The 18,529-nt window shown below is 52.5% G+C and overlaps 1 protein-coding gene across 4 annotated transcripts in view; it reads right to left on the bottom strand.

The window, feature by feature from the left end:
• Nucleotides 1–9,441: 9,441 nt before the first annotated feature.
• LOC147121689 (roquin-1-like) overlaps nucleotides 9,442–18,529 on the bottom strand; it is a 414,634-nt gene continuing 405,546 nt past the window's right edge. For all 4 annotated transcript variants that reach the window (XM_085982135.1, XM_085982134.1, XM_085982136.1 and 1 more), the window contains one exon: nucleotides 9,442–17,622. In XM_085982135.1, the coding sequence (XP_085838261.1) occupies nucleotides 17,481–17,622 (142 nt within the window). In that variant the 3' untranslated portion in view covers nucleotides 9,442–17,480. The remainder of the gene's footprint in view (nucleotides 17,623–18,529) is intronic.

Raw genomic sequence — 18,529 nt, 5'->3', positions numbered from 1 at the left:
TTGCAGTGGAAGCTGATGGACGGCGGGCGGGCTGGCGGGTGGTTGCGCTTGATCCGGCACGGCGACTGTGGGCGGTCGGCCACGTTTTGGCGGCTATGCGGTCTCGACCGGGCGGTCAAGGTCCAAGTGTGGCGGCTTCAACCGGTCAACCGAAATGTGGTCCGGTTTACCTCCGATATCCACTGAGAAAGTTTTGTCTCCCGGTTCTAGCACGCGGAAAGGACCAGTGTAAGGGGCCTTGAGCGGATCCTGATGAGCGTTGTGGCGGATGAACACATATTCGGCGTTCTGCAGCTCTGCTGGGACGTGGGAGCTCTGAAAGCCGTGATGTGGCGTTGGTACTGGTGCAAAACACCTGGCGGCCTCCTGGTGGCTGATGAATTGATTGGGTGCGGACCATGGCTCTGTTGGAGTCAGAAGGAAATCCCCTGGTACGCGTAGCGGCTGGCCATTGACGAGCTCTGCCAAGGACGAGCGAAGATCTTCCTTGGGTGCAGTGCGAAGACCCAACAGGACCCATGGTAGCCTGTCCACCCATCCCGCGCCTTGGAGGCTGGCCCTCAGTGCGGCTTTGAGCGACCTGTGAAATCGTTCGCACAGGCCGTTCGCCTGTGGATGGTAGGCTGTGGTGTGATGTAGCTTGATGCCGAGCCCCTGAGCCACTGCGTTCCAGAGCTCAGGGGAAAACTGCGGTCCACGATCAGAAGAGATGTCCGCCGGTACCCCGAAACGGGCGACCCAAGAGGAGATGAATGCCCTGGCTACGTCTGCCGAAGTGGTGGATGACAAGGGAACTGCCTCTGGCCATCTAGTGGTGCGGTCTACCATCGTAAGGATATGTGTAAACCCATGAGAAGGTGGAAGTGGCCCCACCAGGTCCACATTCACGTGATCGAACCGTCGCTCCGGAACAGCGAAGGTGGCCAATGGAGCTTTGACGTGACGCTGCACCTTGGCCTTTTGGCAGTCCACGCAGGTGTTGGCCCAGTCGCGGACATCCATATGCATGCCCCGCCAAACGAACTTGGATGACATCAGCCTTTGCGAGGCCTTCATGTCAGGGTGTGACAACCCGTGTATGGCGTCAAACACTTTGCGGCGCCAGGCGACCAGCACGATAGGGCGAGGATCTCCTACGGAGACGTCACAAAGTAACGTGATGCCTGCGGCATGGAATTTGACGTCGGCCACTTGGAGGCTAGAGGGGCTGGTTCGGTAAGCTTGCACCTCTGGATCCGAGGCTTGATCCGCAGCCATGAGGGCATAGTCGATGCCGAGCTGGACTGCATGAACGGTCGCGCGGGAGAGGCAATCTGCCACCAGGTTATCTTTACCGGCCACGTGCTGAATATCAGTAGTGAATTCGGAGATAAACGTTAGCTGACGTTGTTGTCGGGCTGACCACGGTTTGGCGGTCTTGGCCATAGCAAACGTTAGTGGCTTATGGTCCACAAAAGCAGTGAAAGGACGTCCTTCCAGCAAGAACCGGAAATGGCGGATGGCCAGAAAAAGAGCCAGCAACTCCTGGTCGTAGGTACTGTACTTCTGCTCGTTTCACCATAGTTGACGGCTGAAGAACGCCAGCGGTTGCCACGTTCCATTTACCCACTGTTCCTGCACTGCGCCGATGGCGTAGTCTGACGCGTCGGTGGTGAGGGCGATGGTGGCACCTGTCAGCGGGTGCGCCAGCATGGTCGCGTTGGCTAGGGCGCTTTTTGTGTCTAGCTTACCGGATCCTTGCCAGTCTTGCCCTTGAGGGCCTCATACAGGGGCTGCATGAGCAGAGCTGCCTTAGGCACGAAACGGTGGTAACCATCCCGAGGAACTCCTGTAGGGCCTTGATGGTCTGTGGGAGCGGAAAGGATATCACCGCCTCTACCTTCGCTTACAAAGGCACCGCTCCCTCCGATGTAATGCGATGTCCCAAGAAATCAATGTGGGGCAGACCAAACTGACACTTGGCCGGGTTGAGAATCAGGCCGTGTTGACTGAGGCGTCGAAAGAGGCTGCGTAGGTGCGCAATGTGTTCCTCCTTATTCCGACTGGCCACGAGCATGTCATCCAAGTAGACGAAAAGGAACTTGAGGTCCCGCAGCACGGAGTCCATGAGGCGCTGGAAGGCCTGGGCGGCGTTCTTCAACCCAAAAGGCATCCTCAAAAATTCAAAAAGGCCGAATGGGGTGATGACAGCGGTCTTCTGCATGTCCTGCGGGTGTACCGGGACCTGGTGGTAGCCTCGGACCAGATCCACCTTGGAAAACACGATGTTCCCAGCCAAATGGGCAGAGAAATCCTGAATGTGGGGGATCGGGTATCGATCAGGAGTGGTAGCGTCGTTAAGTCGCCGATAGTCGCCGCATGGCCGCCATCAGGTTTTGGTACTATGTGGAGAGGCGAAGACCAGGGACTATTGGACCGGCGAATAATCCCCAGGCGTTCCATCGTAGCGAACTCCGCCTTCGCGACAGCCAGCTTGCCGGGTTCGAGGCGCCGGGCCCGTGCATGGACCGGGGGGCCGGTGGTGGTGATGGGGTGTTCCACACCATGCTTCGTGGCCGTAGAGGAGAATGTAGGTCTGGTCAGGTCTGGAAATTCACCGAGCAGGTGAGCGAACTCATCCGGAGTTGGGAAAGCGCAGGAGACGGTGCGCGACATGGTGTTACAACGGTGGCAAGGAATAGAGTGAAACGTGGCCGCGTTGATCAGCCGTCGGTTCCACACATCGACCAGGACGCCGTTGGCGCACAGGAAATCCGCGCCGAGGATGGCTTGTGAAACCCCAGCCATAACAAATTCCCAAACAAATCGCTGGCCGCCAAAGCACATCTGGACCCACTGTTTGCCGAAAGTCCGGATAGCTCCGCCATTAGCCGCTTCGAGGGAGAGGCCGTGCCTCCCAGCTTGTACATCAATAGCGGACGCGGGTAGAATGCTGCACTGTGCGCCGGTGTCGCATAGGAATCGCCGACCAGAGATGGAATCGGTGATGAACAGCAGCTTGCCAGCATTCCCGATTGCCATCGCAGCCGCGGGGCACCCGTCAGACCCGTTCTTCTTTTGGTGGGGTTGCAGTTGTTTTTTTTTGGGAGAGAAGCTGCAGGGAGGGCGGCAACATTTGGCTTTTGCGCCAAACTGCGCGTGGTAGAAGCACAGCCCCGAAGGTTGAGGAGCTGGGGTGGCGTCTGTGGGGGATGGGCACTTCGTGGCAGCGCAGTACTGCTGCGTCACCACGAAAATCTTGTCCGCTTTGGCAGCAAGCGCTGCGCAGTCTGTGACTTCGGACCTGGCCAGGGCAGCTTGTACTTGCTCCGGTAACTGACTGAGGAAGAGCTCCCTGAAGAGGAAGCATTCCGGTTCGGAGCCAAGGAGCGTGAGCATTTGGCTCATGAGCTCAGATGGCTTGGAGTCCCCGAGGCCGGGCATAGCGAGCAGTCGGCGGGCGCGCTCCGACTTCGTGAGCCCGAAGACCTGTAACAACCGCGCCTTGATTGTTTCATACTTGCGGTCGTCCGGGGGGTTCTCAAGCAGGCTGACGATCCGCGAGGCGGTGGAGCTGTCGAGTGCGGAGACCACGTAAAAGTAACGGGTCTGAGCCGCAACGATGTTCCGTAGTGCAAACTGGGCTTCGACCTGGATGAACCACGAGGTCACTTGTTGCTCCCAGAATTGCGGTAGCTTCAATGCAACGGCGTTTGTTTCCATGCTTCGTTCCTTCTGCGAAAACTGTTCGCAAAAGTCGGGGTCACCAATGTAGGAATGTCTAGTTCCTATCAGGAGACTGAGGTTGACTCAGGCGATCAAACAAATGATGTTTAACGTGAAACTAACTGAATTTAACAAACAAAATGCAAGAGAACTACGCATACAGGTCTAGTCAGTTCGGAGGCTCCACGAGGACTGCTTGGGCGGTCCCGTGGCTGGCGTCATGACGTCATCACGTTTTTCCCGCCGGTGGGGGATCACATGATGAACGGCGTGACGTCATCACATTTGCCCGCGCTCTTAAAGGGACTGCGCTCTGTACATGCAAACAGTATATACAAAGATACAGACTCAGGCTGTAGCTAACATATTGTTAAAGGGAATTATATACAGTTGATCGGAGTCCCTTAGTGGCTCCGCCATAAGGGGATTGTTAAGGTAGTTGTTTTCCCTCGATGTGCCGTGTGTTCCCCATTCCCTGTATAAGTATAATAAAGTATTATTATGACTCTCTTGTAATTTTTGCCTGTAGAAGTGTACACTAATAATTTTCCATAAGATTGTATCGAGTTTTCTTCAATAAAATCTTGGTTTTGTTTGCATCCAACCACCTGTCTACTCGAGTCTTCTCTGTATCGCTGCCTGTATCTAAGTCTGGTGTCCAGAACCCAGGGGGCGAGCGATTCGAACCGCTCAAGGAAGGTAGTCAGAGGCAAAGCTGACTGACCCGAACACGCCTGTGCAAAACCCCCTACAAGTGGCTGCAGAGATAGTGGATGCATTGGTTGCAATCTACCAAAAGTCCCTGGATTCTGGAGAGGTCCCAGCGGATTGGAAAACCGCAAATGTAACGCCCCTATTTAAGAAGGGAGACAGAAAGCAGGAAACTATAGACCAGTTAGCCTAACATCTGTCATTGGGAAAGTATTATTATTAAGGAAGTAGTAGCAAGACATTTAGAAAATCATAATACAGTCAAGCAGTCAGCATGGTTTTATGAAAGGGAAATCATGTTTGACAAATTTGCTGGAGTTCTTTGAGGATGTAACGAGCAGGGTGGATAAAGGGGAACCAGTGGTATTTGGATTTCCAGGAGGCATTCAATAAGGTGCCACATAAAAGGTTACTGCACAAGCTAAGAGCTCACGGGTTTGGGGGTAATATATTAGCATGGATAGATAGAGGATTGGCTAACAGAAAACAGAAAGTCGGGATAAATGGGTCATTTTCTGGTTGGAAAACGGTGACTAGTGGGGTGCCACAGGGATCAGTGCTGGGGCCTCAACTATTTACAATCTATATTAATGACCTGGATGAAGGGATCGAGTGTAATGCAGCCAAATTTGCTGATGATGCAAAGATAGGTGGGAAAGCAAGTAGTGAAGAGGACTCAAAGAATCTGCTAAGGGATATAGACAGGCTAAGTGAGTGGGCAAACATTTGGCAGATGTAGTATAATGTGGGAAAGTGCGAGGTTATCCACTTTGGTAAGAAAAATAAAAAATAAAATTATTTAATGGAGATTACAAAATGCTGCAGTACAGAGGGACCTGGGGGTCCTTGTGCATGACACACAAAAAGTTAGCATGCAGGTACAGCAAGTAATCAGGAAGGCAAATGGAATGTTGGCCTTTATTTCAAGGGGGTTGGAGTATAAAAGCAGGGAAGTCCTGCTACAACTGTACAAGGTATTGGTGAGACCACACCTGGAGTACTGCGTACAGTTTTGGTCTCCTTATTTAAAGAGGGATATACTTGCATTGGAGGCAGTTCAGAGAAGGTTCACGAGGTTGACTCCTGAGATGAAGGGGTAGACTTATGAAGAAAGGTTGAGCAGGTTGGGCCTATACTCATTGAAATTTAGAAGAGTGCAGAGAAGATGTTTCCCCTCATGGGGGAATCTAGAACTAGGGGGCATAGTTTTAGAATAAGGGGTCGCCCATTTAAAACTGAGATGAGGAGGAATTTCTTCTCTCAGAGGGTCGTAAATCTGTGGAATTCTCTGCCACAGCGAGCTGTGGAGGCTGGGTCATTGAATATATTTAAGGTGGAGATAGACAAATTTTTGAACAATAAGGGAGTGAAGGGTTATGGGGAGTGGGCAGGGAAATGGAGTTGAGCCCAAGATCAGATCAGCCATGATCTCATTAAATGGCGCAGCAGGCTCGAGGGGCCAAATGGCCTACACCTGCTCCTATTTCTTATGTTCTTATAAAGGAAAATGGTGGAAGGAGATCTCAGTGAGGGAGTCACAGTGGGACTTGGGAGGGCAGTAAATTAAAGGTGGGAGTGGTGGAAGAGGTTACGATGCTCCAAAGAGTCAGTGTCTCAGGACATGGCAATGAAAGCCACACTAGAGTTTGGGCGGAGCCTATAGTGAAACATACAGCCTGGCTTTTTTGAGGGGTTAGCTAGGCTCCTGTCAGCACTGCGATATCAATAGATTTGCCTGCGATTGGGCCATGGATTGCAAGGGCCTTGTTTTTAAGGGAACAATTGTTCAGGAGGGTAATATCCTGGCACGGAGCACAGGTGAGGAGGAACGATGCAGGTGGGATTGGAGGAGTCCCAGCCTGCTGGCCAGCTCACGGCATCTTTCAGCTGCTGAGCTCAGGGATTCAGATCTCACAGTGCCTGCCTGCAAATGCAGTTTGGTAGCTTAGTATCAGCACAGGAACAGGAGGAGGCTATTCAACCATTCAATTAGATCTGTATCTTAACTCCTTTTATCCACCTTTGCTTCATATCCCTTGACACGCTTACGCAACAAAAGTTTGACACCGAGTCACATCAGGAGATATTAGGTGGCCAAAAGCTTGGTCAAAGAGGTATTGTTTTAAGGAGTGACTTAAAGGAGGAATAGTGTAGAGGTTTAGGGAGGGAATTCCAGAGGTTAGGGCTGAAGGCACGGCTGCCAATGGTGGAGCGATTAAAATCGGAGATGCGCAGAGATCTCAAAGGGCTGTACGGCTGGAGGAGGTTTCTGAGATAGGGAGGGGCGAGGCCATGGAGGGATTTGAAAACAAGGATGAGAATTTTAAAATTGAGGCATTGCCAGACCAGGAGCCAATGTAGGTCAGCGAGCACAGGGGTGATGGGTGAACAGGACTTGGTGCGAGTTAGGCCATGGGCAGCAAAGTTTTGGATGAGCTGAAGTATACGGAGCGCGCAAGATGGGAGGCCGGCCAAGAGCGCATTGCAATAGTCGAGTCTGAGGGTAACAAAGGCATGGATGAGGTTTCAGCAGCGGATGAGCTGAATCCCAGTGGGTAAACAATTAGGAGCTCACAGTTAGGAAGTAGAGGGGATGGACCACACACTTTCACAAAGGGAGAGCACTGAAGGAAATTGCTCACTGGAGGGGTTAATTAAATCTATGTTCACTTGCGGTGAGGCACTCAAGGAGTTGAGAGAAATTCCTGATGTAAACTTGTGGGATTTGTGGAGATGGCTCTTTTTGGCCAGGGTATTAGACATGTGACAATCATATGTATTGCATCTTACATGCATTTAACTCAATGTGTCATCTATCACAGCGTTCCTCAAGATTCTTGCTGTGCTAATGGTTGGTTGCAAAGCTATCTGGTCTGGCTCCTGGCCGGGTTCACCTCCTGCCACTAGTTGAGATTGTCTCTTTTCTTCTAGCTGGTCTTGCCAACGTTCCCTTGCAGGGCAAAGCTGCAGAGTGCAACAGTCTGCAATAATCTGGGATAGCCTGGGTGGGCTGCATTGCTGAACTCCCCGATGAGGCAATGCATTGGAACCTTTGCTTCAGCATCCCCCTTTGGTCTATTCCACCAAGACTTGGGTAGCTGCATGCGCCTTATTGGACCTTTCAGGTCTTGTTAGAGACTCTCTCACAGGAGTCACGAGCTGAGGCTCCAGTGGAGAACCATGGTCCCCTAGCGGCCGTCAACCCTGACCCTTGAAGTAATGGCACTATTGATTGTCGTGAAGGATCCATGGCAGTCATCAGGGAGCGAGTATTAAAGTGGCTTATTCTGTACCTGTGCTCAAAGACCGGCTGCATCTTCATGGAGTGGAACCCCATTATTTTCATTAAGGAGGTTGCAAGGGGCACAGGCCCATGCGCGTCATCATTAGCACCCTGCACTTGGAGGGATTTAGTCCGATGGGAAAGGTTCAGGGCCCCTTTGTGTTGCTGGCTGTTTTCCATGGGGAAATGTATCAAATCAGTGGGCTGGGGAAACAAGGCATGTGGGACCTGCATTTGCAACTGTGCACTGCAGGTTGGGAGATTTAATAAGATCATCTCCAGCCATTGCTTCGAAGGACCCAGTGGCAGGAAAAGCCAAGGCAGTGGTCACCTCAACATGGCAGTCCTTGTCCTGGAACTGGTTTCTAGTTCTGACTACAGGAGATTGCTACTCCCTAGGTTTAGATTCTGCCCTAGTGTCATTCTCTTAGTGTTTAGTCCCTCAGTATCCCAATGCATGTCACTCCCAGTGTCAAACCCTCAGTATCCCTATCCATGTAAGTCCCAGAGTGGCTCCCTTAGTACCCCTATCCATGTCACTCCCCCAGTACCCCTATCCATGTCACTCCCCAGTGTCATTCTCTCAGTACCCCTATCCCTGTCACTTCCCAGTTACAATCCCTGTCATCAGCTCCTAAGTGCCTCAGGGTGACACCTTCACTCTCACTGACCCTCACCATCACTGCTCCTCAAATGCAGTTCCTCAGTGTCAGGGCCCCAGCAGCATTCGCTTAGCGCCAATGATAGTGAATCAGCCTCTCCTGCAGTCTCAACCCTTCAGTTTCATTCTGGTGTCAGTCAGAGTCTGTAAGTTTCGATCTCTCAGCCTTCAGTGTTACTGAGTCAGGGTCATTCCATTAGTCCCTCGGTGTCAGTCCAATGTTATATTCTGTGCCAACAACTGAGTGTCAGTCTTGCTGAACCTCAGCGTCATTTCCTTCACCCCCCGCCCCCCCACCTGTGTGTGTCAATTCCTCCCCTGATTATTTACTGTGTATTTCTAATGTGGAGTGAGGGGTGTGAATGGTGAAAGAATGAATGGCCTATAGTAGCTTCCCAGCCCTAAAACTAGCCACATGTCCCCGGTCAGAGCAGGCAGCGATGGGGGGGGGGGGGGTCTCGGGCTTTCCCCATACCCCAAGCTGGAGGGGGCGTATCTCCTGCCTTTATACAGGTCTGATACTATCCCGACCGTCTTCCCTGTCATCACTGACATTGTGACCAGACTGTCCTAGTCGGCTACAGGTTCCCAATGAGGTGCGTACAACTTCACCCAGAGCAAGTTCAATAGTTTATTTTCTTGTGTCCCATGTTGGAGGAGGCCGTGGAAGGGAAAGCATTGAAGGAGGCCACTGCAGGAGACCCACATGCTCTACCTATGCTACAGGCTGGAGGAGTCTGCAGCATGGGAAGGCCTCTGGCCAGGGGAGGCCTCAGTAGAGAGGGCCTCAGGCTTTCCCAAGCCGTAGGCTAGAGGAGGACACATCAGGGATAGCCCTCAGGCCATTTCTGTGGCAAAGGCCGGCAAAGGCCTCAGTAGAGAGGGCCTTAGGCTTTCCCAAGCTGTGGGTTGAAGAAGGCTGCAACAGAGGAAGCCCTCAGGCCAGGGGAAGCCTCAGTAGAGAGGGCCTGAGGCTTTCCCAAGCTGTGGGCCGGAGGAGTTGACAGTTGAGGAGAAATGTCACCGAGTTGGCTAACAAATGTAAATAAACAGCACCAAGGACACCAGCTGCAATTCAAAGTTTTTTTTTCTTTTTAAACAATTTATTGAAGTCCTTGTGAACTTCTCTTGTTGCACGAACTGCATTCGCTTTCTGACAAGCAGAACAATCTCATGTACAGTTTTTTTCCCCGTTTCCCCTCCCCAGTCCTGAAGCTGAATATTATTGTACTATACAAAGGCAAAAAACAATGTTCACACAGTGAATTCTTTACAAAGGAAAAAAAGCTACATTCCACATTGGAGAAAGATATTCTAAAACATTCCATACTGGAGTATATCAAACAAAATTTTCAGGAAATTTTTTTTTACCTTAATTTAAGAAAACTAAACAAGCTGATGTGTGAGAAAGGCAACGTTCTCACTGTGAGGATCGGTATCAGGAGGTGTGGTGGGTCATTTCCTCCTGTGACAGTTAGAGCCTTATAGCAACCGTTGGTACACTCTCTGTATAGGGCCCCTTGGCAAAACCAAACACTAATGGGCAGTTGAAAAGTGTCCACATGCTCATTGTAGATCCAAATAAAAGTATATTATACACTTAGCGATTATTAATATCCAGTGTGTGTAATGAGACGGATGATGGGGCTGTGTGTGTGTGTGTGGGGGTTATAAGCAGTGAAGTGGGCCCAACCATCCAGAAGGCGCCATGGCTGCCTGGGTCCATATCCTGCGCTTCCAGGCACCCCTGTGGTGTGTAAACAGGTGCACATTTCTACCCGCGATGCTCGGAATCACGTAGTCGGGATCTCAAACTGAGACCTCTTGAGCACACAGTGCCCACTGACAGAGGCAGGCCGACCAGTACATGATGCCCACAGCTCACAGGAGTGATATCTGGCAGGAAATCCAATTGAGAGCCTACACTCCACCCCGGGGATATTGTGCATTCCCCAATCCCAATACCTGCCTGTTCCAATGGGAGGTTCAGGGTCAAACTATACGATAGAAAAGGCGGTGCAGGGTGGGGCACTCGGCTGTAACGGAGTATTGAGGTTGGCACAGTTCCCTGCATGTGGGTACTGGTGGTTTCCCCACACAGTGACATGGCACATCTCACCCGCTTTGTATCAACATGCTTCATACCATTTAGCACTGCCTAAGTTGCACAGAACGCGTTGCTCTCTCTACCCAAAGTGCAATAGGTCTTCCTCCAGGACTGAGAATTGAGCTTCAGTGTGTGTGAGAGGGATAGAGCGAGGGTGAGAGGGATAGAGCGAGGGTGAGAGGGAGAGGGCGGGAGACCGAGGGAGGGGGCGGGAGACCGAGGGAGGGGGCGGGAGACCGAGGGAGAGGGCGGGAGACGGAGGGAGAGGGCGGGAGACGGAGGGAGAGGGCGGGAGACGGAGGGAGAGGGCGGGAGACGGAGGGAGAGGGCGGGAGACGGAGGGAGAGGGCGGGAGACGGAGGGAGAGGGCGGGAGACCGAGGGAGAGGGCGGGAGACCGAGGGAGAAGGCGGGAGACCGAGGGAGAGGGAGGGAGACCGAGGGAGAGGGCGGGAGACGGAGAGAGAGGGCGGGAGACCGAGAGAGAGGGCGGGAGACCGAGGGAGAGGGCGGGAGACGGAGAGAGAGGGCGGGAGACCGAGAGAGAGGGCGGGAGACCGAGGGAGAGGGCGGGAGACCGAGGGAGAGGGCGGGAGACCGAGGGAGAGGGCGGGAGACCGAGGGAGAGGGCGGGAGACCGAGGGAGAGGGCGGGAGACGGAGGGAGAGGGCGGGAGACGGAGGGAGAGGGCGGGAGACGGAGGGAGAGGGCGGGAGACGGAGGGAGAGGGCGGGAGACGGAGGGAGAGGGCGGGAGGCGGAGGGAGAGGGCGGGAGGCGGAGGGAGAGGGCGGGAGGCGGAGGGAGAGGGCGGGAGGCAGAGGGAGAGGGCGGGAGGCAGAGGGAGAGGGCGGGAGGCAGAGGGAGAGGGCGGGAGGCAGAGGGAGAGGGCTGAAGACAGAGAGTGGGAGAGGGTGGGAGACAGAGAGAGAGAGAGAGAGAGAGGACGGGAGACAGAGAGAGAGAGAGAGAGAGAGAGAGAGAGAGGGCGGGAGACAGTGAGAGGGAGACAGAGAGAGAGGGCGGGAGAAGAGGGAGAAGGTGGGAGAAAATGAGAGACAGAAAGCGAGAGAGAAGACAGAGCGAGACAGAGACAGAGAGAGTGAGCGTGAGAATGAGAGCGAGCGAGCAAGAGACACACAGACTACATACAGTCTTTCTCGAGGAGACTGGTAGAAGCTATTTTTATTAAACTGCAGTTGCACTGGCATAAATGAATGATTCAGTATTTGAGTTTTTAAGAATCTTGGTGTTTTGAAGGTTATTTGACAGGTGTCTGCCAGTTTGAGGGGGTTGGTGAGCACGTGGGAGCATTGTGATTAGAAATGTGCAGTTTAGTGCCTGAAAGGTAAAAGCCGGTGAGGGATGAGAGCCAATCCCTCGCACTATCACAGCCCTGATTCCAGAATAAAATTCATTCATTCATTCCCTGGCTGCTAGTCAACAGCTGAATTAAAAACACAGAAAATAGCTGGTCTGAGATTAACTGATGCAATTTCACAAACACGCTCATTTGCTGACTTTTCTGCATTGGCACGTCAAAAAGAAAAATACTTAACGTTGAGGCCAGAAACTACCATCGGCAGCGGTCTACAAACGAAACCAAATGTGCCGCTGTCAAACCCCACTGTATGATGCCCCGTACTGTGTGAATCCATCGCTGGCAGTCAACATTTGGCCATTTGTGAGGACGAGCCCCACTCCCACACTGCCCAGGGCGCAATTCATGGGGACACACACACTCGGAGGCCCTCACTGATTATCAGCGGGAGCCACACAAACTAATATTAAAGACATCAGGGAGGACCCAGGCCCCTGTTCATACCTGGTGCTCAGCATTTTTACAGGGAAGGAAGGAAAAGTTAGGAAACGAAGCTGACCAAAGTGACAAACACTAGAATATTGTGCACAGCATCCAGATTTCTGGCAGAAGAGGGAGCAAGTAAACCAGTCTTTGGCCAGGGCGGTCTGGGTCCGGGGAATCGGATGGAGGCCAGGGCCAGAGGGGCACAGTGGAGCAGTGTGTCAAGATGGGATTGACAATGCTGACCGCTGGCTGGAGTCAGTGCAATGTGCCTGGAACCTCGGCCTACAGCTGGATTTGTTCACGGTGAGTTATGCAAAGTGGAGCTGTTCCGGAGCGAGGAAGGGCAGAGAGCATGGCGGGGTCTCTGGAGTCCATCAGAATCTGTTCTGAAAGACTGGAAAGTCCTGGGCTTCGTCCCGAACAATGCACACACTGACATAAACAGTGTCACCAACATAAGTGTGAATGATCACAAAGGTGCCAGGAGAATGGACAGCCGTTCCCAGCCCAAAGTTGTAGGATGACGAGCTCTGGGCTACTGCATACCGGATCGGAGATCGGTGGGCTATCATTGCTGGGCCAAGTCCAGTGAAATCCTGTAACAGGGAAAGCTCCCCTCCCCTCCCCATGAGACAATCTTAGTCTCTCCCACTTCAACTCTCTACAATCCAGCACGGCCGAATCTACGGCAAGTGTTTAACGCACTTGGCATGGTAGATGACTCAGTGAAAGCGCTGGAACAAAGCTCGCTGGCTCTGTCAAGTCACTCATGAGAGGCCCAGCCCAGCCCCGCTCCGTGTCCAGACCTCGATACCATCCTCCATGGCAAGCATGCACCAAAGAGTCTCCATGTTTCTGTTCATTCTGGTGCCCAACTTCCATCAAAGCTTCCATCTGCCCCAGGATGATTGCCCATGAAAATTCGAGTAGCCAACCATTGAATCCAAGTGTGGACATTATGCCTACCAGCAGCCCCCTCCCTTCTCCAAATCTGAGCGAGTAATAATCATTTCCATCCCCTATTGGAAAAAAACAACTTCACAGAAGTCATTGACTAAATTAAGGTTCTGAAGCTGTGAAGGGAGTGAAACAGCTGATGGGGCACAGGCTGAAAGTATTAGAGTCAGAAGAAAATCATCGTAAGGGATCCACTCACGGCACTATACCGACACCGCGAGGGATCCACTCACGGCACTGTACCGACACCACGAGGAATCCACTCCCGGTACTGTACCGACACCGTGAGGGATCCACTCCCGGCACTGTACCGTCACTGCGAGGGATCCACTCCCGGCACTGTACCGACACCGCGAGGGATCCACTCCCGGCCCTGTACCGACACCGCGAGGGATCCACTCCCGGCACTGTACCGACACCGCGAGGGATCCACTCCCGGCACTGTACCGACACCGCGAGGGATACACTCCCGGCACTGTACCGACACCGCGAGGGATACACTCCCGGCACTGTACCGACACCGCGAGGGATACACTCCCGGCATTGTACCGACACCGCGAGGGATACACTCCCGGCACTGTACCGACACCGCGAGGGATACACTCCTGGCACTGTACCGACACCGCGAGGGATCCACTCGCGGCACTGTACCGACACCGCGAGGGATACACTCCCGGCACTGTACCGACACCGCGAGGGATACACTCCCGGCACTGTACCGACACCGTGAGGGATACAATCCTGGCACTGTACCAGCACTGAGGGTGATGCATTATCAGTGCTGTCATGAGCAAGATACACACGTTTAGTTTTAGGAAGGAAGGGTTACACCTGATGCAAAAAATATCTAAAAACACTCGATTTGTGACTTACACAGTTGATAAAACATTGAGGAACATCAGTTTAACAGGTAGTGCTTTGCTGCAGAAAACATTCAGTTTAGAACATCCCAGAGAAGTGTCCCCCGACAGCAGTTGCGGCATGAACTGACCTCGGCCCTTTCATTTCAGGGGGCTACAACAGATCCTTAATCTCCCCTCGGTATCTTGTCCTCCGCACACACACTAACTCCCAGCCAGATAAAGAAAAAAACTACACATGCTAGAAATCGGAAATAAAGTGGGCAGATGTTAATGTTTTGGATGGGGGTGGGGTCTGTGGTGGAATGTTGCCTTGTCTTCTCTCTCTCTCTCCAGGTGCTGATGGCTCTCCCTTCTACTACCTGTAGAAGTCTCCCCCTGACCTCTGCCCAAGTTCCTCAGGCCTAGCCCTTCAACGATCCCTTGAAACAGGGGAGCAAGGTGGACCGGATATAACCCCTCCCCCCACTCGTCTGGCAGCCTACCCAGCCAGCGAGGAGCCCACCCACACTCAAACAAGGATATGGCGGGGCATTTAAGAGCCCACGCCGCTATGGGCTGCCCGCAGGCTACACCGGATTGCTTCCTGACCCGCTCTCGATGATAGAGAGGCATCAGTCCGCATTGCACTGACCTGTTATAGGCAGGTGGCAGTACAGAACACAACGGGCAGCAGCTGCATAGGCCCAATGTACCAGGTGAGGACAATGAGATGGGAGAGGTGGTGTTTGGGGGGCGGGGGGGAAGAAGTAAATCATCAGCTAGAAGTTCTTAAAAGCAACCAAGAGAGGCTTGGATCAGGAATGTCTCCCTGCTACAGGTCGATACCCAGACATTTAGGAATCGTTCTGTGAACACTGCCCCGGCAGTGTTTTGAGGACAACAGTAATGACTTGTTGACTTAAGCTCTGAGGCAGCACAGATTCCACCTGCTATACAAGGGGGTATTAACCTGCGGGAAATGTACTGACCAAGGCTAGCTCAACTGAAGGGGGGGTGGGGAAACAAATCGAGAAGTTTGGTTTTAACTCAAGTGGGACAGTCTCCGAAACTTTTGAATTCACCTCACTTGTCCAATCCCTAAAAACTCCTTGCTGTATCATGCGCCCTTCAGCCTAAAGGGATTAACCCCCCCACCCTTCCTGTGTAACGCAGTGCAGCATCTGACACATGATGGTGTGCCCGGGACCCCCACGTGTAGTGCAGTGCCCGGGACCCCTACGTGTAGCGCAGTGCCCGGGACCCCTACGTGTAGCGCAGTGCCCGGGACCCCTACATGTAGTGCAGTGCCCGGGACCCCTACGTGTAGCGCAGTGCCCGGGACCCCTACATGTAGTGCAGTGCCCGGGACCCCTACATGTAGTGCAGTGCCTGGGACACCTACGTGTAGCGCAGTGCCCGGGACCCCTACGTGTAGCGCAGTGCCCGGGACCCCTACGTGTAGTGCAGTGCCCGGGACCCCTACATGTAGCGCAGTGCCCGGGACCCCTACGTGTAGCGCAGTGCCCGGGACCCCTACGTGTAGCGCAGTGCCCGGGACCCCTACGTGTAGCGCAGTGCCCGGGACCCCTACGTGTAGCGCAGTGCCTGGGACCCCTACACGTAGCGCAGTGCCCGGGACACCTACGTGTAGCGCAGTGCCCGGGACCCCTACATGTAGCGCAGTGCCCGGGACCCCTACGTGTAGCGCAGAGCACAGGGTGCCTGTTCTAGCCCTCAGTTTAATCTGGAGCCAGCACCGTATTGCTGCCGAGATCAGCTCCACCGAACTGGAAAATAGGAGCAGGGTCAGGGGACCTGACCAGATAGGGTACGTAATAAAACCGCTTGGTTTTTGAAGCATTTTTTGAAACAAAATCAGCCTCCTTGTTGTCGAGAGGAAGCTCGCAGCAAAGCACACAATTTTTGTTTATATTAAAAGTTGTGTCAAAAAGAATTCTGATTTTTAAAAAAAAACACATGCAAACGGCACAGAGCTCGAAATCCAAGCAGAGCTCAGCGATGAATAACCCTCCCAGCCAACGTTCTTTTAAGTCAAAATTCAATGTGAAAAGTACAAGCGTCACGGCTGGTCAAGTGCTCACCTTCACGGGAGGCGTGGAGCGGGGGGACCCTGCTGGCAGCTGCTTTCAAAGTTCATCTGTGTCTTCGCAGGGGCTTTGATGCAGATACGTCTGCCCCAGGGCTGGGCCACTGGAATCCTTCAATCAGGCTTCCAGAACCAGGGCCTGCGATCTGCAAACTCGTCTCTCAACCAGCCACAGAGAGACTGATTGTTAAATACCCAACTTGCCCTGAGCTCACCGCGGATTGAAGAGAGCGTGTCCCTTTACATTGGCACACTGAAGCTGTCATTCCAATAGTTTTCCTCTCTTTGTGGCTCTATTTTATTATTTGAATATTTTCCACTGGAAATATGATCGGGATTATTGTGAATTTCGCTCCTGTGTACCAGCGTTGGTGTGCAGATAAGTGAGAGTGTGAGCTCACAACCCCACCTCCACCCGCTCAAAACCGCAGCGAACGGAAAGGTCACTGCATCAAAGGGTACACTCGCGATCACCCGACCTATGACCCAACCCCCTCCCACACTGGGACCCTGGACCCAAACCCCTCCTACACTGGGACCCCACGACCCAAACCCCTCCCACACCTTCAGTGTGAGTGACCTTTCAGGTTCCCCATGACGCCGAGTGTGGCCACACTTGGATGGACAGTCTTCACGAGCTAAGCAAAGGGAGGCACTGTCTTCAATAAAGAATGTGTTCAGAAAGCGATAAGCCTTTCCCTGTAAGGCTGCTCTTGGGTTAGTTAATTTCCACGCTGTGGAAAGCACAATGACAATATTTAAGAACGTTACGTTTCCGGTTGCGAAAGGGTTACTGACTTTTCTTTTCCCCACTGTAGCTGGAAGGCCTTCTGGAGAAGGTCCTTAAAAGAAAGATATCAGAGCTCCCTTCGACCAGAAAGTAACAGCCTTTCGGTAAGTATGTTAGTGGAAGTATTTGCTCCTCACTGCGGTGGAACTAAAAAGGTTCCATCTGTGACGTCGACCTTCGTCACATCATCTCAGAATCCCATGGGAATGTGACTTCATCAACTTGCGCTGTTGCAGGCACAGTTCTGAAGTAGGGGTATATAAGGTGAGATTACTTCACTAAGATTAACCAGGTAATCATAAGGATATGTCCCATGCCTTGCGAGCCAAGGCATGTATGCTAATAAAATAAAAAGTTAATTCACACATACACACAACAAAAAAAAATATTCGATGCTACTTTGACGCATTGCATCTAGATGAGTGGCATGTCGAGTCTGTCGGTTGCAGTGCTGTATTTTTTACGAGACGTTCGGGCAGGCTTGTCCAGGGCAGGTTGTCGTCTTCGTTAGTTTAAAGCCCGTTCTGTTGGCTGTCGCAGCGGTCCCCGGCTCCCTCTGTGTCAGGGGCCAGGTTCAGAGAGGCGGTTTTGCTGGTCAGTGCACTGACGGCGCTGTCTGTAATGAAGCCAGAGGCCCCGACCTTGGATCCCTCACTGTGTAACCAGAAGAACAGAGAAGGTCTTCAGAATCTGGGGCACGGACATGACCGGATTGTGCTTTTATAAATCTGTGGATATAGAAACTTCTCTCTCCTCAGCCCTGAGCCTCTCCTGTTTCTTTGTCTCTTATTGCTGTGTGTAGAATTTTCCTATGGGTAGCTGAGCCAGGACTACAATGTACCAGTGTTGCTGGTACACTTCATTGACACAAGGCGAATGTCAGGCCTAACCTAAAGCAGCTTTGTCAGTAGAAATAACATCATTCTCCAAGGCAGCCAACTGGAAGTATCAAGACCAGAGGTGTCCAAAGAGTCTTAGACCTACACCAGATGACACAGGACCCTTTCACTGCCACTAGATGCCGCCAGCAAGTCTATACCCCCCTGCACCGAGAGCAGAGAATAAATGTACATCGGTTGGGAGAAGCCAAAATTGATCAACGATTCACTGCAGTTAAAAACTGTCTAAACTGAGACTAACAACACTTTCAGGCTGCACCACAACTTCCAGTGGAATAAAATGAGTCCCATAATGGAACAATAGTGGCGTTAACCCAGCCCAACTTCCATCAGAACACAGTGGAAGGCAACCGTGGTCAGAATACCGTAAATCTCAACTGGAGCCGGAATAGAACCTACCCCAACCATCGCCAAAATACAGTCAACATTAAACCAAACCCAGCCTGGGCACAGACAGAATACAGTCAGCTCCACCCTAACCCTGCCATGGTCAAAACCAAACCCAGCCTGGGCACAGACAGAATACAGTCAGCTCCACCCTAACCCTGCCATGGTCAAAACCAAACCCAGCCTGGGCACAGACAGAATACAGTCAGCTCCACCCTAACCCTGCCATGGTCAAAACCAAACCCAGCCTGGGCACAGACAGAATACAGTCAGCT

This window comes from Somniosus microcephalus, chromosome 3 (genome assembly GCF_052327205.1).
Source record: "Somniosus microcephalus isolate GS21.2 chromosome 3, FLI_Smic_1.0, whole genome shotgun sequence".
NCBI lineage: Eukaryota > Metazoa > Chordata > Chondrichthyes > Squaliformes > Somniosidae > Somniosus > Somniosus microcephalus.
The sequence above is the reverse complement of the archived record's forward strand: the minus strand, read 5'-3'. Positions and strand labels throughout refer to the sequence as shown.